At 35.1% G+C, this 18,196-nt stretch overlaps 2 protein-coding genes across 6 annotated transcripts in view; one reads left to right on the top strand and one right to left on the bottom strand.

Moving 5' to 3' along the window:
• The first annotated feature begins 64 nt into the window (after positions 1-64).
• TER94 (Transitional endoplasmic reticulum ATPase TER94) lies at positions 65-4,315 on the top strand. Its single transcript, XM_068291443.1, has 6 exons — positions 65-227; positions 1,048-1,150; positions 1,230-1,676; positions 1,743-3,332; positions 3,398-3,552; positions 3,629-4,315. Exons 1-6 carry the CDS (start codon positions 211-213, stop codon positions 3,720-3,722), a joined length of 2,406 nt encoding a protein of 801 aa, XP_068147544.1. The 5' UTR covers positions 65-210; the 3' UTR covers positions 3,723-4,315.
• A 299-nt stretch (positions 4,316-4,614) lies between these two features.
• Positions 4,615-18,196, bottom strand: part of Pka-R2 (cAMP-dependent protein kinase type II regulatory subunit) — a 41,604-nt gene continuing 28,022 nt past the window's right edge. For 3 of the 5 annotated variants that reach the window (XM_068291445.1, XM_068291444.1, XM_068291446.1), the window contains exons 4-10: positions 12,421-12,599; positions 12,077-12,177; positions 10,881-10,976; positions 10,443-10,590; positions 9,712-9,787; positions 9,458-9,643; positions 4,615-8,393 (exon numbers count right to left, since the gene is read on the bottom strand). In XM_068291445.1, coding sequence (XP_068147546.1) covers positions 8,263-8,393; positions 9,458-9,643; positions 9,712-9,787; positions 10,443-10,590; positions 10,881-10,976; positions 12,077-12,177; positions 12,421-12,599 — 917 coding nt within the window. In that variant the 3' untranslated portion in view covers positions 4,615-8,262. Of the gene's footprint in view, positions 8,394-8,789; positions 9,043-9,457; positions 9,644-9,711; positions 9,788-10,442; positions 10,591-10,880; positions 10,977-12,076; positions 12,178-12,420; positions 12,600-14,220; positions 14,338-18,196 lie in introns of those variants that run through there. The other 2 variants (XM_068291448.1, XM_068291447.1) reach the window with 2 other exon arrangements.

Here is an 18,196-nt window from a genome sequence, read left to right as displayed (position 1 = left end):
TTTATCGACTATCGGAAAAACGGCCGTCTCTAAACAACTCAGCACTTTTCGCGGAACCAGTTCTTTCAGCCGGAGCCCTGCCGAATTACATTTGTGATTTTATAAAGAAAGAAAGTGTGTGTTAGTTGAGTGTTTTTTTGCCAATTAAATCAACTAAAGCATAATTTTATATATAATTAAGTTATAAAGTTTAATCACAAATACTTAACCATGGCAGACTCCAAGGGGTAAGTGGCATAAAAATCCGTAAATAAATGAAAGCCGACAAATGGGGGAAGACAACGAGCCAGACAGGGAGAGAAAGACTTCGTTGAGACTTCAAATTCGCTCAGTCATTCTGTATGAGAAAAGGCCACATAGGGCCAAAAAAATTGCAAAAAAAAGTTATGAAAAGTCGAAGAAAAGTATGGCAAATATATGGTGTGAGGGTTAAAGGGCTTCAATTGATGAAATCCATATAATTGCACAATGTTGGTAGAGTGAAAACTAGGCCAATGTGTTAAGTGTTGCAACGCCATTTTTTTTTCTTTGCCGAAAATTTTGGTTGTTGTTGCTGTTGCTGCATTTGTTGCAAATCCATTTTGTTTATTTGTTGTGTCCCCTTTCAGCTGGACCCTCCTCTATGCATCCAAGTAGGTCTAGAACAATCTGTCGACAGATCCGGATATAAATAATTCTATCATTTATTTTTATTTTTTGTGTGCAAAAACAAATTGAAGAATTGGAATTGAAACAAATTAAAAATTTAAAAAAAAAAAAAAAAATTGAGAAATTATGTCGAATCCAGGCAATGATAATAGTAATGGGGGACCTGGGAGCAGTGGTGGCAATAATCGGCAAGGACAAGATATTTATGATTATGTACGCAATTATCGCGATGAGCTAGATGAAGAGATGAAGTCGGAAGGGGAACCGGAAGATGAGGCCACCGCCGGCAAATTTAAGCCGTATGTTTCATCTGAAAAGCGGTGCGCTGCAGTTGACTGCAAGTTAATCCTCTGAAGAAACTTTTATCTAAATACTTTCCTTCATGTTTCGTTTCAGCAGCGATGATCTGGCAACTGCGATTCTGAAGCGTAAGGATCGTCCAAATCGTTTGATTGTCGAAGAGGCTCAAAATGATGATAATTCTGTTGTGTCGCTATCGCAGGTACTAACCCTCCCCCTCCCTTACCTCTTGCAATTGGCCACGTCATCAATATCATTATGATCATGTCTTTGTTCCCTAGGCGAAAATGGATGAGCTGCAGCTTTTCCGTGGCGACACTGTTATTTTGAAGGGAAAACGCCGTAAGGAAACCGTTTGCATTGTATTGTCGGATGACACTTGTCCTGATGAGAAAATTCGTATGAATCGTGTGGTTAGAAATAATCTGTGCGTCCATTTGTCGGATGTGGTTTCGGTGCAATCCTGTCCAGATGTCAAGTACGGCAAGCGTGTACGTATCTTGCCAATCGATGACACTACTGAAGGGGTTACAGGCAATCTCTTTGAGATCTATCTGAAGCCGTATTTCCTGGAGGCTTACCGACCCATTCATATGGGCGATAATTTCATTGTGCGTGCCGCTATGAGGCCAATTGAATTCAAGGTGGTGCTAACTGATCCAGAACCCTATTGCATTGTGGCACCAGAGACGGTTATTTTCTGTGATGGTGATCCCATCAAGCGTGAGGTGAGTAATCAGAATTTATAACCCTTGGGTGGTGTATTTATTCCGGTTTTTGACTACCCCTTGCAGGAGGAGGAAGAATCGTTAAATGCTGTAGGCTATGATGACATTGGTGGCTGCCGCAAACAATTGGCCCAGATCAAAGAAATGGTAGAACTGCCACTGCGTCATCCATCGCTGTTTAAAGCAATTGGTGTAAAGCCACCGCGTGGCATTCTTATGTACGGTCCACCTGGTACGGGTAAGACACTGATTGCTCGTGCTGTGGCCAATGAGACAGGTGCCTTCTTCTTTTTGATCAATGGCCCTGAAATTATGTCCAAATTGGCTGGCGAATCTGAATCGAATCTGCGCAAGGCATTCGAAGAGGCCGAAAAGAATTCCCCGGCCATTATCTTCATCGATGAGATCGATGCCATTGCTCCCAAGCGTGACAAGACTCACGGTGAGGTGGAACGTCGTATTGTGTCCCAATTGCTGACCCTGATGGATGGCATGAAGAAGAGTTCGCATTTGATTGTGATGGCAGCCACAAACAGGCCCAATTCCATTGATCCTGCTCTGCGTCGTTTTGGTCGTTTCGATCGTGAGATTGATATTGGCATTCCAGATGCCACTGGACGTCTGGAGGTCTTGCGCATTCACACCAAGAACATGAAATTGCATGAGGATGTCGATCTGGAGCAGATTGCTGCCGAGACCCATGGACATGTGGGTGCCGATTTGGCTTCACTTTGCTCGGAGGCTGCCTTGCAGCAAATTCGTGAGAAAATGGATCTCATCGATTTGGAAGACGATAAGATCGATGCCGAAGTTTTGGCCTCGCTGGCGGTGACAATGGAGAACTTCCGTTATGCCATGACCAAATCCAGTCCCTCGGCATTGCGTGAGACAGTTGTGGAGGTGCCCAACACCACTTGGACCGATATTGGTGGTCTTGAGAATGTCAAGAAGGAATTGCAAGAGCTGGTCCAATATCCAGTTGAACATCCCGATAAGTTCCTTAAATTTGGCATGCAACCAAGTCGCGGTGTCCTGTTCTATGGCCCACCCGGTTGTGGTAAGACTCTCCTGGCTAAGGCCATTGCTAACGAGTGTCAGGCGAATTTCATTTCTGTTAAGGGACCCGAACTGTTGACCATGTGGTTCGGTGAATCTGAGGCCAATGTGCGCGATATCTTCGATAAGGCCCGCTCGGCTGCTCCATGTGTGCTCTTCTTCGATGAGCTGGATTCAATTGCCAAGGCTCGTGGTGGCAACGTGGGCGATGCCGGCGGCGCTGCCGATCGTGTGATCAATCAGATTCTTACTGAAATGGATGGCATGGGTGCCAAGAAGAATGTGTTCATTATTGGTGCCACCAATCGCCCAGATATCATTGATCCAGCTATTTTGCGTCCTGGACGTCTCGATCAATTGATTTACATTCCCTTGCCCGATGACAAGTCGCGCGAGGCCATTCTAAAGGCCAATTTACGCAAATCACCACTGGCCAAAGAAGTAGATCTCACTTATATAGCCAAGGTGACGCAGGGCTTCTCAGGTGCTGATCTTACCGAAATCTGTCAGCGTGCCTGCAAGTTGGCCATTCGACAGGCCATCGAGGCTGAGATTCGCCGCGAAAAGGAGCGCACTGAGAACCAGAATTCGGCCATGGATGTAAGTCAAAAATGTTAAAACGGATCTAAGCAACATAAATTGTTAATCATTTTCCCTTCTTCCAGATGGATGAAGATGATCCCGTGCCGGAGATTACACGTGCCCACTTCGAGGAGGCCATGAAGTTTGCTCGCCGATCCGTATCGGATAATGACATCAGGAAATATGAGATGTTTGCTCAAACCTTGCAGCAGTCTCGTGGCTTTGGACAGAACTTTAGGTAAGAAGAGAAAGAACAATTATCGACTTGATCGATCTCTATAAATTAAATACCTTCTTTTCGTTTCGCCCTTAAGATTCCCCGGTCAAACCGGCAACACCTCAGGGTCCGGCACTAATATGCCAGTCAATTCGCCAGGTGACAACGGTGATGATGATCTTTACAGTTAGATTTCTAGTTTTACAAAGCAAAAACAACATAACCCACGAAAAAACAAAACAAAACGAACATCAATTTTTTAAATGAATTTTTTTCCTTCCCTCTCCTTGGTTTATAAATGTAAACAACAAATTACATTCGTTCTGACGGCCAGAGAAACAACAACACCAACAAGAACAATAATCAGCAAGAACAATAACAGCAACCAGATCAGCTGTCGTCAGATGATAAAAATAATATATATAGTATATACAGAGAGAGAAAACCAATCCAAATAAAAATCATTTTTTAAGAATTTGTAATTTGGGTTAACCAAATCAACCAATATATATAAATGGCGTTCTTCACGACAACAACAACAACAACAGCAGCAGTAAAAAAATAAATAAAAACAGAAATATAACGCCTTCACTTATCATTCGTGCGCATTATCGGTCAATTGGAACCGAGAAATGAGTTTCTATATACATAAATATATAAATGAGAAAATACACATACACACATACATTTAAATATAAATATAATACATCTTAAACACCGTAAAATTTTAAGTGTATTTGGAGATACGTTTTTAAGTGAATAAAAAAAAAATAGAAATTCCGAATGATTCTTTATATTCAATAAGAGCCTGCTGAGAATTTTTAACGTTTTCGCATAATGGTTTGTCTTGATTTCAAATTGACGCGCGCACACATATTTAGTTATCGGTCAGAATATATCGAATTCAAATCAGTTGATACTGCGGTTAATAAAAGAAAAAAGGCCTTAACCCTTTGGACGAAATGCCCTAAAATGGCTATAAAGCAGCATGGGGGAGCACCATACTCTTTACTTCTTCGCCTGGAATAGAATAAAGCGCCCTTGTCCCCACAAAACTCTATATCAAAGAGAAAAACTAGCAAATTTAATTGATTTTATTAAACTTATATTTTTTCATTCGTCATGTTTGCTTTGTTTTACATTATTGACGATACCTTTTTTTTTTTTTGTTTTGATGAATTGTGTTATCTTTTAGTTTGAATCTTTCCACATAGTTTTTTATAATTATCATCGCCTCAATCGATCTTACACAACACAATACATATATAATATATAAATCAACTCTTGCTACAATTTTTTTTTTTTTTTTTTTTTTTACGAATAACCAAACCATTTTTGTAGCCGCTTTATTAAGAGTTATTTTCTTCTGTTTATTTTTCGAAATCAATATTTAATGATTGAATACGAAACAGAAATTAACTGAATTTGTTTTGGGGTTTTTTTTGGATAGCTTCGAAATAGGGAAAATTTAGGATGTTTTCTTGCAGTGTCTACACTTTGAAATTTCTATGCTTTGCGCATGTTTAATTTAATTCTTTTGTTTTGTTTAATATATATATTTATATATAAATCTTGTTTTTTTTTTTGTTTAATTTTTTTGTTGCTTTTAATTTTTTGTATTTTTTACACATACATAATTAAATACGCGCTATGCATTAATTACAACACAACAGTTAAAGTACGAATAGTTTGGTTTTTGTTTTTTCTTTTAATTGAAAATTTAAGGATTTCAATTTTTTTGCTTACTTTTTTCATTAACGATTTTTGAGCTTCGCTTGATTATTGCAAAATGGCGCTGTGTATGAGTGGGTGTGCGTATATGGTTGGAGTGTGTGTGTGTGCGTGTATATGTTGTGTGTGTGTGTGTTGGTAATTGGAAGAAAATGGCCAGCACTTTCAGCATCTTAAATAATTAGTTTCGGTTTCTATTATGTCTATAATTTTTGTTTTTTATCATTTTATATGCATACATACATATATATACAAGTAGTATATATGTATCTGTACATATAAGTTTGGTTTATATGTTTATTATGATATATTTTGTTAATGTTTCATTAAATTGTTTTTTGTTGAAATTTTTCAAGAATTTGTTACTTTTAAAGTCTTGAACATAGACTAGACACCAATTATGATTAATATATATATAAGTATATATATATATGATTTATGTAGCATATGTTCTTATTACTTTGTTTATTTGTTTGTTTGTTGAACACCTTGTCGACTGTTGGTATGCCAGTTGAATATATTTGTTTTTAATTTATGCGTGTATGTGTGTGTTTGTGTGTGTGCAGTTGGTTTTCTTCTTGATTATCGATCTAAGATTGGTTTTAGTTACGCATTATATGTATATATATATATAGAAAATAAAAATTATAAGGTTTACAATTAGATTTTTAGGGTTTAAGCTCATTCAGTTATACAGGAATAGTGAGGAGGATTAGTTTATAAGTTGATAAGTTTATTATAGTCTCTTTTTCAAAACAAGGAAATAGCAACAAAACAATAAACCTCTATCAATTGATAAGTACAAACACAATAAAACAAATGTATAAAAAATCAAAATATGTATATCATATACACAAATATGTACATACATATCTGTATAATTTCTCTATTGCTTCTCTCTTATCTAAACGAAAAACAAAAATGACCAAACCAATGCGAAAAAAACGAACTAAAAAACAGCTTAGCAAATTATTTGTAATCTTTCTATACTTTGCTTTCTAACTTTTCTTTCTGGCCAGCTAAATTTCGATATTCAATTTGAATGATTTTGTATATATTTTTGTTAATTTTTTTTTTTTTTTGTTTTTGTTCGAAAGTTTTCTAAGTTGATCCCTTGCAACATTTAAATATTTGATTGTGCCATTAGCCTTTTCATTTTATATTCTTTCACACCAGAGCCAGCAAAAATTAATTATTAAACATAGATATCTATATGGGATATGGTGAATTTCAATATGTAGTATTGCCATCCTTTTCGTAAGTTTTCTAATCTTTTTTGAGGCGGAATTCATTAACGTTAGTTCTAACCTGCCTAAAGATTGACTCATCCGGTTAGCAATGCCAATTCGTCTCACCTTTACCGGAGAGAAAAACTAAGGAGATATGTCTAAGCAGCTTTGATCAAAAATTCCTTTAGTATATAGCTTAACTCTTAATACAATTTCTCATTTGGCCATACTACAAATTGAAATTGTGACAAATTGTTTCCGTTTTAGGGCAAACTTACAATGCGAATAACAATAACAATTCTTGAAATTTAATTTAATTTTTTTTTGATTGCTTTCATTTTATCTAGGAATTTGAGATCGAATTGTATTTGTTTGTGTTGTATTCTGTGTGCTTGTATTCATTTTTTTTTTTTTGTCTGATTTTTGAAACATTTTTTTCGTTTTTATTTAATTTTTGCATTTGCTGCTATACAATTTTTGTTTTTCATTTTTTTGTTTTTAAGTTTAGACTAGTACATTGATTGGCTTTACTTATGTATTTGTTTTTTCCCATTTTTTTTGTTTGTTGTTTTGCTTTATTTTATAAATAAATTAGATTTGTTTATGCATATGTGTAGGTAGGTATTAGCATACTTAATATACATATATATATATATATGTATATATATTCTCTGCTTGATGTGTTGTTATCATTTGTGTTTAGTTTGTTTGATATAGAATATTCTTTTTCTCTGTCCACAAAAACAAAAAAAAAAAAAAAAAAATCAAAAACAGAATTAACGATAAGGCAGAAAGCAAAAAGTATAATAATAAATCATTGAAAAATAATTTAAACAGTTTACTCGTTACATTTCTTCTTCTCTCTCAAATATTTGTGCTAAATGAATAACAAAATTGCAAAAAAATATAATACAATTATATATATAATAATAATAATAATAATTCTAATTAAATTAATAAGAAAAACAATACTAAAAACTAAGCACTTGACACTTGAATCATTTTTTTTTGAGCCAATGGGACAGACGATAGAAGAAAATAGATTTTATTTTCTCTCACTTGCCTCGTGTTTGTTTGTGTGTGTGTGGGTGGGTGAGGGGGAGGAAACGTGTGTGTACGTGCGTGTGTGTGTGAGGGGGGAATTGGGGGTGATTTTTACCGATTCATCAATTTAAATACATTACAATTACAATTGCTAATACATACAAATACAATTCTTAAATCATTTTGTTTCCACATTTTCTGTTTTTTTGCTTGTTGATTTTTGTTTTTTGTTTTTTCTCCAACAATTCATCAATCAATTAATTAATCAATCAATAATTATATATTATATTATAATTTCAATAAATATTTATAATGCATTAAATATATAATATATTATTATTATATATATAAATTAAAAACTTGATTTTTGTTTCTTTTGTTTTTGTGGTTTGTTTGTTTTTCTTTAGTTATTTTCACTTTTCTTGCTTAACAATTAACGCAGAGTGGGCGAGTCCGGGGGAAAGGGGCGAGTGCTTAGGGGACAGTAAGTAAGGGAATTTTAACAAATTTTTTAAATTTCCCTTAATAATCTAGTTGAATAAATGGCATGGAAGGGACATTTTTGTAATGTTTTTGTGCTGCATCTATTAGTATATTAAATTGTTGTTGTTGTTGTTATTGCTGTGTGTTGTAGCTGCGCTGCGATAGTTGTAGTTGTTGTTGCTGTTGTTGTTGTTGTGCTTGTAGATGGTGTTTGTTGTTTGTTGTTGTAATTATTTCAGACTTTTTATCGTGTATCGGTGATATTATTTTTACTGCCAAATATCTTAACCAATTGCGATTCATAATCATCAATGCTGCGTTTCATGATGTCCATGCAGGGTCCCAGCAATCGCTCAAAGGCTCTAACATCCAGGACTAAGAACAAGAACAAGAGATCACATTTAGTAAAAGTTTATTTTGAAAACAACAACATTTAGCATGCCAAACATAAATAAGTTTTAGTCTTAGAACATAAATTAGATATTGACAAATAATACAATATAAAGTAAATCCATTTCCCATTCACAGACTTTCGAGTTACACCTTCATATACATTCATAGCATTCCTTTATCTTTTTCCTTAGTTATACATAAATATGTGCATTATATTTTCGGGGGTTTTCCGACTTGGGTTCTTACCAATTTCATACGGATTTTCAGTGTCTGTGTCAGCTGCAGACATTGCTAAGCATGTGCATGAAGAATTTGTGTGTGCTTGTTTGGGTGTGTGTGTGTGTGTGTGTGCGGGGGTGTTAAAGGATACCAACAACATTATGAACTGTAAAATTTTATTGAAACTGTTCTCGGATTTGAAAATTCACACAAATATATATATATATATATAGTGTTAGGGGCTTGAGAGAGGGATTAAATGGCTTTATTGAAAGGATTCTTGCTTGATTAATTCACAAACTGGTATTACGTCGAGCCATATCGGTAAACATTTGCTCATAGATCACAACATTGCGTTTTAGTACATCGGTTAGGAAGCCCAAGATGCGTTCAAAGGCATCGGTATCTAGGACTAGGACGGAATTTATTATTAATTAAAGGCTATTTCACTTAAAATATTTGCAGGCCATCAAAATATGTGCGCAGGTCGTGCTCCAAATAGCGATAATCGCTAATGCCACGTTGAAGCAAGCCGATGCAATTACCCAAGAGACGTTCAAAGCAAATAACATCAAGAACTACATACAAGACAATAAACACAACACAACACACACAAACACACACAGGACACACATACACACACACACATGTACAGGAACAAGAGAGAAGTGCATAAACAAATAGGAAAAATAATAAACAAAAAGCATTAAATAAAAATGTATGTGCACAGCGGGGGGAAAACACACAAAAACAGGAGTCGACTAAAACGTTTCGCTTGTCCCATCTTTTTGGACTTGGAGTCCATACTTGAAGCAGTCTATACTTACATGCCAGTTTAACCTGACCGCCTGTGGCATAGACGGAAGCAGCACGTGGTCGATGTGTCACCAGAGCCAATTCACCAAAGTATTGACCCTTGCCCAATTGGGAAATTTCGATTTCAGTATCATCCTGATCCATGCGCACCGAAACGGTGCCCTCCTCAATGAAGTACATGCCATCGGCAGCGTCGCCTACAACAAACAAACGAAAAACAATAGAAAAATTGTCGTTTGTGGGGAAAGTCGTTCAGAGAACTTACCCTGCTTAATAATGCGTTCGCCGCCCTCATAACTCTTGGATACCAAAGCATCGGCCAGATTCATGCGCTCGTAGTTCTAGAAAGTAAAGCAAAATAATAATATTTCAAATCATCGGAAGAATGTTTATTGTTATTTCAAGCACTTGACAATCCAATTACTCATTCACTCTAACAATTTCTACTCTCATTCAGTAGAAGATTCACTCTGAGGACTCATAATTGAAGAGCATAAACCAAACTTTGAGTCTAGCTCAAGCCTAAAGTCAATATTTATAACGCGTAAGAACTGTCACAGTTCTGAAAGATACATTTTTATCATCAGTTTGATTTGATGATATTATGGCAACAAGTTTTTGTTCAGTATGTAAAAGCGATACATAAATTCAAAAAGGTATTTAAGGATATATTCAAAAACAAAGCTGAATTTAAACATCGTAAGCTATTAGAAAATTTGAGTCTGATTCCCTTTTCATCTTGCTTTTTAATCATTCGAATATTATGTTGAATGTTATTAGTTTGCTTGGCACACAGAGCGTATGCGTAACTTAATGATTGAAGGTGGCTGTAGGTATCAAGCCCTAGAGACGGCAAGCCTGAACCCGCCTTTACTTTTAAGTGTGTCTCGTGAAGAAGAAATAGTATAGATATCGCTACGGCGAAGATTTTTTGCAGAATGTCAAACTTCGACTCATTTCCTCAGATAATATAATGACTGAAAGGTTTAGACTCACCTGGAGGGCCTTAAGCATGGGCACACTATTCAACAACTCCTCGTACATTTTTCGCTTCTTGAATGCAGACTTCAGTAATATACGTCGGAATGTCTGACGGTCCATGGCCCAGAGTAGGCCATTTGATTCTGCCTGCACAGTGGCCGCTCTAATGGAAAAAATCAATAGATACATATAAATATTCACCTCCAAATCAAATCAGTCTTAAAGGGCCAAGAGATGCTGCTTGTCGCTAAGTTTTTTTCCATGTGCTCAATATTTTAGGTATGTATGAATGTGTGTATTACTTTTTTTGCTTTGAATTGCCAAATTAACACATTTTCATTTCACACAAATATTGTTCAGACAGCGTGCCAAATTTGATTAAATGAATTTATACACAACATTTCGATTGACTGAATGAATACACAGAGAGCTGAGTTGGTGGATCAGACATACCTGGGCATATTATAGAGCAATGCTAATTCACCAAATAATCCAGTGTGGTTGTAGGTGTTAACATGTTTGTCATTAATATAGACTTTGTAGACGCCACTGCGAATGGGAATGATAGGAAAATAAATATATATTTTAAATAAATGTAAATACATACACACATATACTTATACACATTTAAAACATATAGCGAACTTAATCATTTTAATCTAATTGGTCATTAAATTGCCTATACATTATAGCCATATGCATTTTAATTGCCCACACAATTAACATTTCACAAATAAATTAAACAAAAAAGCTTACAATTTAAATATTTCACAAAATTATACGCAACATTTTAAAGCAGTTTATTGCCATTTGCATTTGAAATGATACAGATCTAACGATGCAATTGATTTAAAAACCTTATTTTAAGTTAATGTCTCATTTCGTTTATGTCTTTATTATCTATATTATTATGTATTTTATAAAGCTATGATAGGAAAACGCTTTTAATATAATTTCTAAGAAACATGTTAGCACGTTCTTAAAAAAAGAAGTAATCATTCCAATCGAAAAATAAGATTGAAAAAAGAAATTCTATAAAAAATTCCATTTGTAATACAAGTAATTGCAATATTCATTTAGATTTCTGTCTAATTAAAAACGTTTTGCTTGATCTAGAAACTTTTATGCGTAATGGCAATTAGATTGGAAAGCTAAGTCTAATCATCTTTAAAGCAAAATATCTAGTTAAATCTAATGAAAAACTATTGCATATGAAAAACTGCTAGAGATAAGACGATAAGATTAAATTTTAATGGAGTAAAACTTTTGATTTGTTTGGCAGAAGAATTGTGTCCTTTGACATAAAAAGTCAAGTTAACTAAGACTGTTGGCCTAATGGAGTAATAGAATATTCATAGTACTCACAAGTATTTAAGCATTTAATATTAAATGTATATGGATTACAATTAAAAGAACAAACTGTGCTTAAATCCTTTTTTAGATGGTTATACATAAATTCAGTGAATGGATATTTTATGGCTAATTTCAATAACACAGTCTCAATATTAGTAAGACAAACTTCCTTAAAACTTAATTAACGATTAGTTAAGATGCTCATTGAGTGTAAGTAAATTCTTAATTTAAATTCATTTACTTTGGCTTACTTATTTATACAAAATTTCATTACAATTTTTGGGTGGGCTACTTACGATTCAATGACATAAAAGTTATCGCCATCATCACCCTGGCGTATTATATAATCGCCTGGCTGCACTTTACGCTCAAACATGGCATCCAGCACTTGATTCATCTACAGATGGAAATGGAATAGAAGTGGGAATGGGGAGAAAAAGAAAACAATTTCAGTTAGGTAAAGGAAATCTCATACAATCCACTTAAGAACCACAAGGCAAGGTGGCAACTTTTGCCGACATCGTCGTCGACGTCGTCAGTGGTTAACCACCGTCACAAACGGACCACAACAGACATAATATATACATATATATATTTTGATATGATTTATAGGTTAAATACTATGTGTGTGTATACGTGCCTGTTCCTTTTCGAGGGAGCGGAATAGAAGCACATTTTTCACCGACTCCACGAGACGGGCACGCTGTTCATCTGTTTTCGGGAATACGGCAGTGGCTCCCTCATCATCATCATCCGCCTCGGGATCATAGGCCTCGGCAAAAACTGATTTACGGCGTGAACTTTGTATTATTGGTGGCTCTGGAATTATAAAGTAAATAAAACAAAAGGAATGTAAATATGTATATATATGTACAATGCATAAGTTAAGTAAACTAAAGTTGCGATTTATAGCATAGTTGGCATATATTTTTGCATTTTGCTGACTTACTATAAACTTGAGAATTTAGCTGAGTTTAAAGTTTTATGCTTCTGGATTTAAGTTTCTCACACAGCAGGAGATGGATGCTGCTGTGTGACTCTTGTGTGTATACAATATAGTATATGTATGTATATGTATGTTTGTATATATGTTCAAATAAATGGAAATGCAGCTACTCAAATGCATTCCTTTGCGAAAAAACATGAAGACCAAATTTAAACTTGAGGTTATGAAAATATTTAATATTCATTTAAAATAAAATTCAGAGAGCTAACAATGAGACATTGTCTTAAATCTGAGCTTAACTTTTAAGCTAAAGACTTTTTCTTTATAAGTATAGGAATATTTAAACTTTTTGGTTTGCTTTCTATCAAATTTGATGTTGAATTTAACTAAAAGGTAAACTAAGGTCAAATCAAAATGCTAGAATAATAAATAAGACTACTAACACATAGATCGATTATTCAAATCTTTTGATTATTGGAAGGTTCCTTATTAATAATTACACTTAATCTATAAAAAATTACAAAATACTTGATTGGTCAAACGATTTTTCAATACAAGAAACTTTATCAATTTTTCTTTTTGTGTGTAATATTAACTTCATTTGTTAATTTGTATCATGTTTTTAATGCAAACCTTAAGAACTTGTGGAGAATAGACTTATCGATTGCATGTTAAAAAAATTCGAAGAGTGAGTTAAACATTTAAAACAAAACTAAACTAAAGTTCGCAACATTTTTAGGTTTTTGTAAACCTTTTTGTCCTGCGTTTGGTAAGCAGAAATCGGGTTTTCTCTTTACTTATTGTTAGATGTAATTCTCAATTAGTTTTACCTATGCATGTTATGGTCATTGTATTTTTTAAATACAATAGTTAAATTAGCTATCATCGATTTCTAAGCCAGTTTTCACTCACTTTATATAGTTAAAATGCTTCCCTCTAAACGTTGCTATTTCCTGACAAAAAACATAAAAGAGCAAAAACTAAAGTCAAACTGAAAGTTATTTTCTTTATGATGTAGAATTTTATTAAGTACTTAGGTAATAAATACTGCTCAATAAATAATAAATTGTACTTAGAAAACTCATTTATATAATTTAATTTTCAATTATAACTTAAATTTAAGAAATATTGATCTGCTTAACTCTATCTAACTATGCAAAATTAGTGTTGTTTAGTTGGAGACTTCACAAACATGACAAAGGAAAATGAATTTCCCTCTGTGGGTTTCTATATTTCTCAATAAATGCTTATTTAGGCAGAATTTGTGGAGTTTGTAGAGTCGAATGGCAGCCAACAAACAAAATGCTTGCAATTTATCATTCATTAGCAGGAACAGAGACAGAGGCAGGGGCAGAGCCAGAGCTAGAGCCAAGAGAACCACTTCACAAGATTGTGATAGACAGAACCATAAACCAATTGCAGTAATTATTCATTTTGCTTGACCTGAACATGACTACGTAATACATACATAATGTTGCTTGTTGTTGTTCTTACCAGCAGCCAATAAATTGCCAGACACTTGGGTAGACATTTTGTTAAGTTGCGAATTGATTTTGGATTTTTGTTATTTCTTTTCGTTCACTTTGCCACAAATTTGATATTGTCTGCTTCTATTTTAGTTAATTTCAAGATTTGTTGTAATGAAAACCAGTTAGGCATGAACACGTTTCAGAGTTGAACATAAAAACAAACACAAAAAAAAGCACATACACACACCACACACACACACGCACGCGAAACTAAAAACTATATGTAACTCAAGGCCTTCACGCATTTTCAGCTTTCCCGTCAGAGTGCATATGCGGCGTATGCGTAATAAATATTTATATATATATAAGTTTGTATGTACACACACTTTGTACACTTGACTAGTTTGTTGGAAGCCTTCGCCATATTTGATATTTTGTTCTGATTCGCAAAATGTTTGCATTGCCATCAACGTTCAGATGTGCGTTTGAATCTAGCTAGATGATATCGTGTCAAGTTGCCAAGGAGACGTGTCAAGTTAATGATGCAATTACACACACACACACACACACACACACACACACACACACCAAGACACATGCACATATAGCTAAAATCAGAGCCAATCTCCAGGGCGGTTGGTTTAAGTATTTACTTAAGACACAGTCAGCCATCCACTTGCACATCCGTTGTTGGTCACTTGAAGCACTCACTCAATGTCTTCTACTACTATCTCAACTAGAGGTCACATTTGATTTGATTTAAAACGGAAGTTCTTCTTAAAGTTCATCGAAATGAAGAGATCAAAAATTTAGTTTCAAAATTTCAAAGTTTTCTTTCAAAGTGAATTTGTGGTCTTCCATTTGTGGAAATGGATAGAGAGGGGGAGAGAGAGAGATGTAATGTAAGTGCTTCATTCAACTGGAACAAAGTCCATTCTGTATGTAATCAGCTTAGCACAAATGAAATGCATTTTCCCATTGGTTTTCCATGTTGTCATTCATTCATTCATTCATTCATTCAATTCGTACATTGAATGAATGCATGTTAATTCTAACGAATGCTTCTTAACTGAATTATAACCTTTCACATTTTGTCTGGTCAAAGGCAAAGTAAACTTCCACTTGCCAAAGCCCTCAATTTGCTTAGTGATTAAAGATGAATCAATTTTGTTGCAAATTTTCTACTCAACACTTTGGAAAACTCTTTCAACCAGGACCCATTATTTTGGCATGAACAAAAGCGGATGAAATTAAGTTATTATTGTTTCAATTTGACTATTTGTTTCCTGTAAGTTGATCTTATAGAGAATAATGAATTCTTGCTGACTTGAATTCTATAACAAATAGAACAAATATTCATATATTCAACCTGTATATTTATTTATTGTACTGTCAGGTCATAAAATACTTATCAAATATTATAAGCGATTAAAGAGTCTATATAAAAGATAAAGATTTTTGTGATATTGATAAAAAATATTGCCGATTTTGCTATAGGGCTTGTTTATGACTTAGTCGTGCCGACCGATAGAATGTTGGCAAGAGCAAAACAAAATTAAACTAAGCAGATTTCAGAAAGTGATTGAGATCAAGTGTTTTTAGATTCGAAAATTTGGAATTTACACTTCACTAACGATATAGCTAAAAGTCGAACGTTTTACGGACGAGTTCTTTATTCAATAGTTAATCTTTCACATTTATTTAGATATTAATTTCACTTTAATTACACAAAAAATTATAATGTGTTGATGTGAATCTTATTACTATTTATAAGATTTTGCAATTATCATTCACATAAGTTTTATTTTTGGCAGTCAAATGACAAACTATTTCAATTAAAAACGACAGTTATGCCACAGACAAGTAGACACACCAAAAGACACACACTCACACTTGAAAACTCGAAAACTCACACACTATAAAAATAGAGAGAGAGAGAGAGAAAGACGAGTGCCAGAAAAATTTAATTAAGAACGGCAAATAAAAGTTGCCAGCATTAATTTCATTAGCGGAAAGAGATGAAGAGAAAACGACAACAGCAGCAATGACGATTTGACGAGATGACGATGACGATGACGCTTGACGATGATGAGAGACAGACAACTCTAACTGAATATAAATGAATAAAAAAGGACCCGACACTGACTGACTGACTCTGACTGGTTTGACTGTCTGTCAGTCTGTCTCTGTCTGTCTGTCTGTCTGATTGTCGTAAAACTGTTGTGAACGTTGTGACGTCTGGTAAGCGACTAAAACTGTCAATGGAGCCACAGCAGCCAGGAAAATCGGTGGTGACAGAACACATCAAACCAAAGCGGAAATAGTGCCTGTAAGTAGGCTACACAAAACAGACAACTCTCACACACACACACATCTACATACATGGGATGCTCGTGTTGGCTGCTGCTATTTATATGAAAAGCTTCACGCGCTGTCTATTCTCTCTGGTCTTTTCAGTATTCTCCATATACATATATATGTATATATATATATATATTGTATAAATAGCAAACACTTTGCTTTGTCTTGATTAACATGAACAATTTTGTGTTTTTCTCTTTTCGTTGTTGTTGTTGCTGCTGTTGTTGTTGCTGCTGTTGTTGTTGCTGTTGTTGTTAAGCGCAACAGGAACAACGCGGCAGAGACATGACATGACGATGATGGCCAACAATATCCGTTCAGGTTCGTCTCCACTACTGTTGGATTTTTCCAAGCTAAAAGTCCTTCGACAAACGCCGCTGGCATGTCAATAATGTTGAAATGTTACTCAGAGAAAGGCGGGCGTATATAGAAGAAAGGGGGCGTGGTATATGTGCTGGTTGTGTCTGGTGAAGCGTAAGTGAGCGGCCTGTATGCTTCAGTAAGCTGAGGTAGCCTTTTTTTCTTGTTGTTGCTCTCTCTCTCTCTCTCTCTCACTCATCTTGGTTTGCATATCCTACATGTTTGTGATTGCTGGCCTCAGCCTCTCTCTTGGTCTTTCTCTTTTTCTCTTGCTGTGTTTATAAAATGTACCACATGACCAAAAGGAACACACACACACACCTTTATTAAAACCACATTTTTGACACCCACAAAAATTGTTATTTTACTTTTCAGAGGACTTTGTTTTAAAGTTGAGACAAGAATTTAAAATTGAGTTTCCTAGAACGAATAGAAACTGGCTACTTCAGCTGCTGATGCTATATACATAACTCTGTTATATACATATAATTTGTTTAACCATAAATAGACATCAAAGCATAAAAATACATAGCGGAAAAAATCAATGAAAGACCATCAGATGGGAAACGAGATTGGATGAGTGTTGGCTCCTGCTCTATTTGCGTAGAAGCGAACACAGAATGGACTTTCGCTTCGATTGAGGAGAGGATTTTGAGGGCTTCAGTGAGCAATTTCCAGATGACTGACAGACATGGCAAAGGGAGGCCGATGGAAGGGTGAAAGGGATAACAGGTCATATGGTGAGACAAAGCCGTAACTCCAATTAAATGTCAGGCTAACTAAACCAACTAACTAACTAACCAACTAACTAGTAGGGATGGCAGTAACCACTAACAAATCACATCGACCCGACATCATCATTATTTGCCCAGCTCTTGAGAGTCTGCCTCGGCTGTGTGTGTGTGCAATTAATAGATTTTTAATGACAAACGCAGAAGAGCAGGACCAAAAGCAGGAACTGGAACCAAACACAAGAGTAGCAGGAGGATGTCGGGGAGAAGTAGTAACAGGAGCAATAGCAGGCTGGCCCTCCCCATAGGGCATCCCTTGGAGGGCTCTGCGTGTTTGATTAACCGGAAGATAAACACGCAAAAGGAAGGAAGAAAGACAGCAACAGGGATATAGAGCTGAAGCAGAGGGCAAGCTCATGTAGAAGTAGAAGTGAGAACAGAATTGAAGCCAGGCCAAAAGCTTTATCATCATTATTATTTAATTTGCTGCAAAGATTTATGGCCATATGCGTGACCATCACCAAACCAGGAGAGAGAGCTAATTGTCTG

Source organism: Drosophila tropicalis, unplaced genomic scaffold (genome assembly GCF_018151085.1).
Source record: "Drosophila tropicalis isolate 14030-0801.00 unplaced genomic scaffold, ASM1815108v1 contig_593, whole genome shotgun sequence".
NCBI lineage: Eukaryota > Metazoa > Arthropoda > Insecta > Diptera > Drosophilidae > Drosophila > Drosophila tropicalis.
Note: the sequence above shows the minus strand (reverse complement) of the source record. Positions and strands in the feature narration are given on the sequence as shown.

What these genes read in the sequence shown, in the direction of transcription:
- TER94 (XM_068291443.1), top strand. An exon ending in ACCAGAATTCGGCCATGGAT is followed by an intron (nt 3,333 to 3,397) that starts GTAAGTCAAAAA and finishes CCCTTCTTCCAG; the next exon opens with ATGGATGAAGATGATCCCGT. An exon ending in GGCTTTGGACAGAACTTTAG is followed by an intron (nt 3,553 to 3,628) that starts GTAAGAAGAGAA and finishes TTCGCCCTTAAG; the next exon opens with ATTCCCCGGTCAAACCGGCA.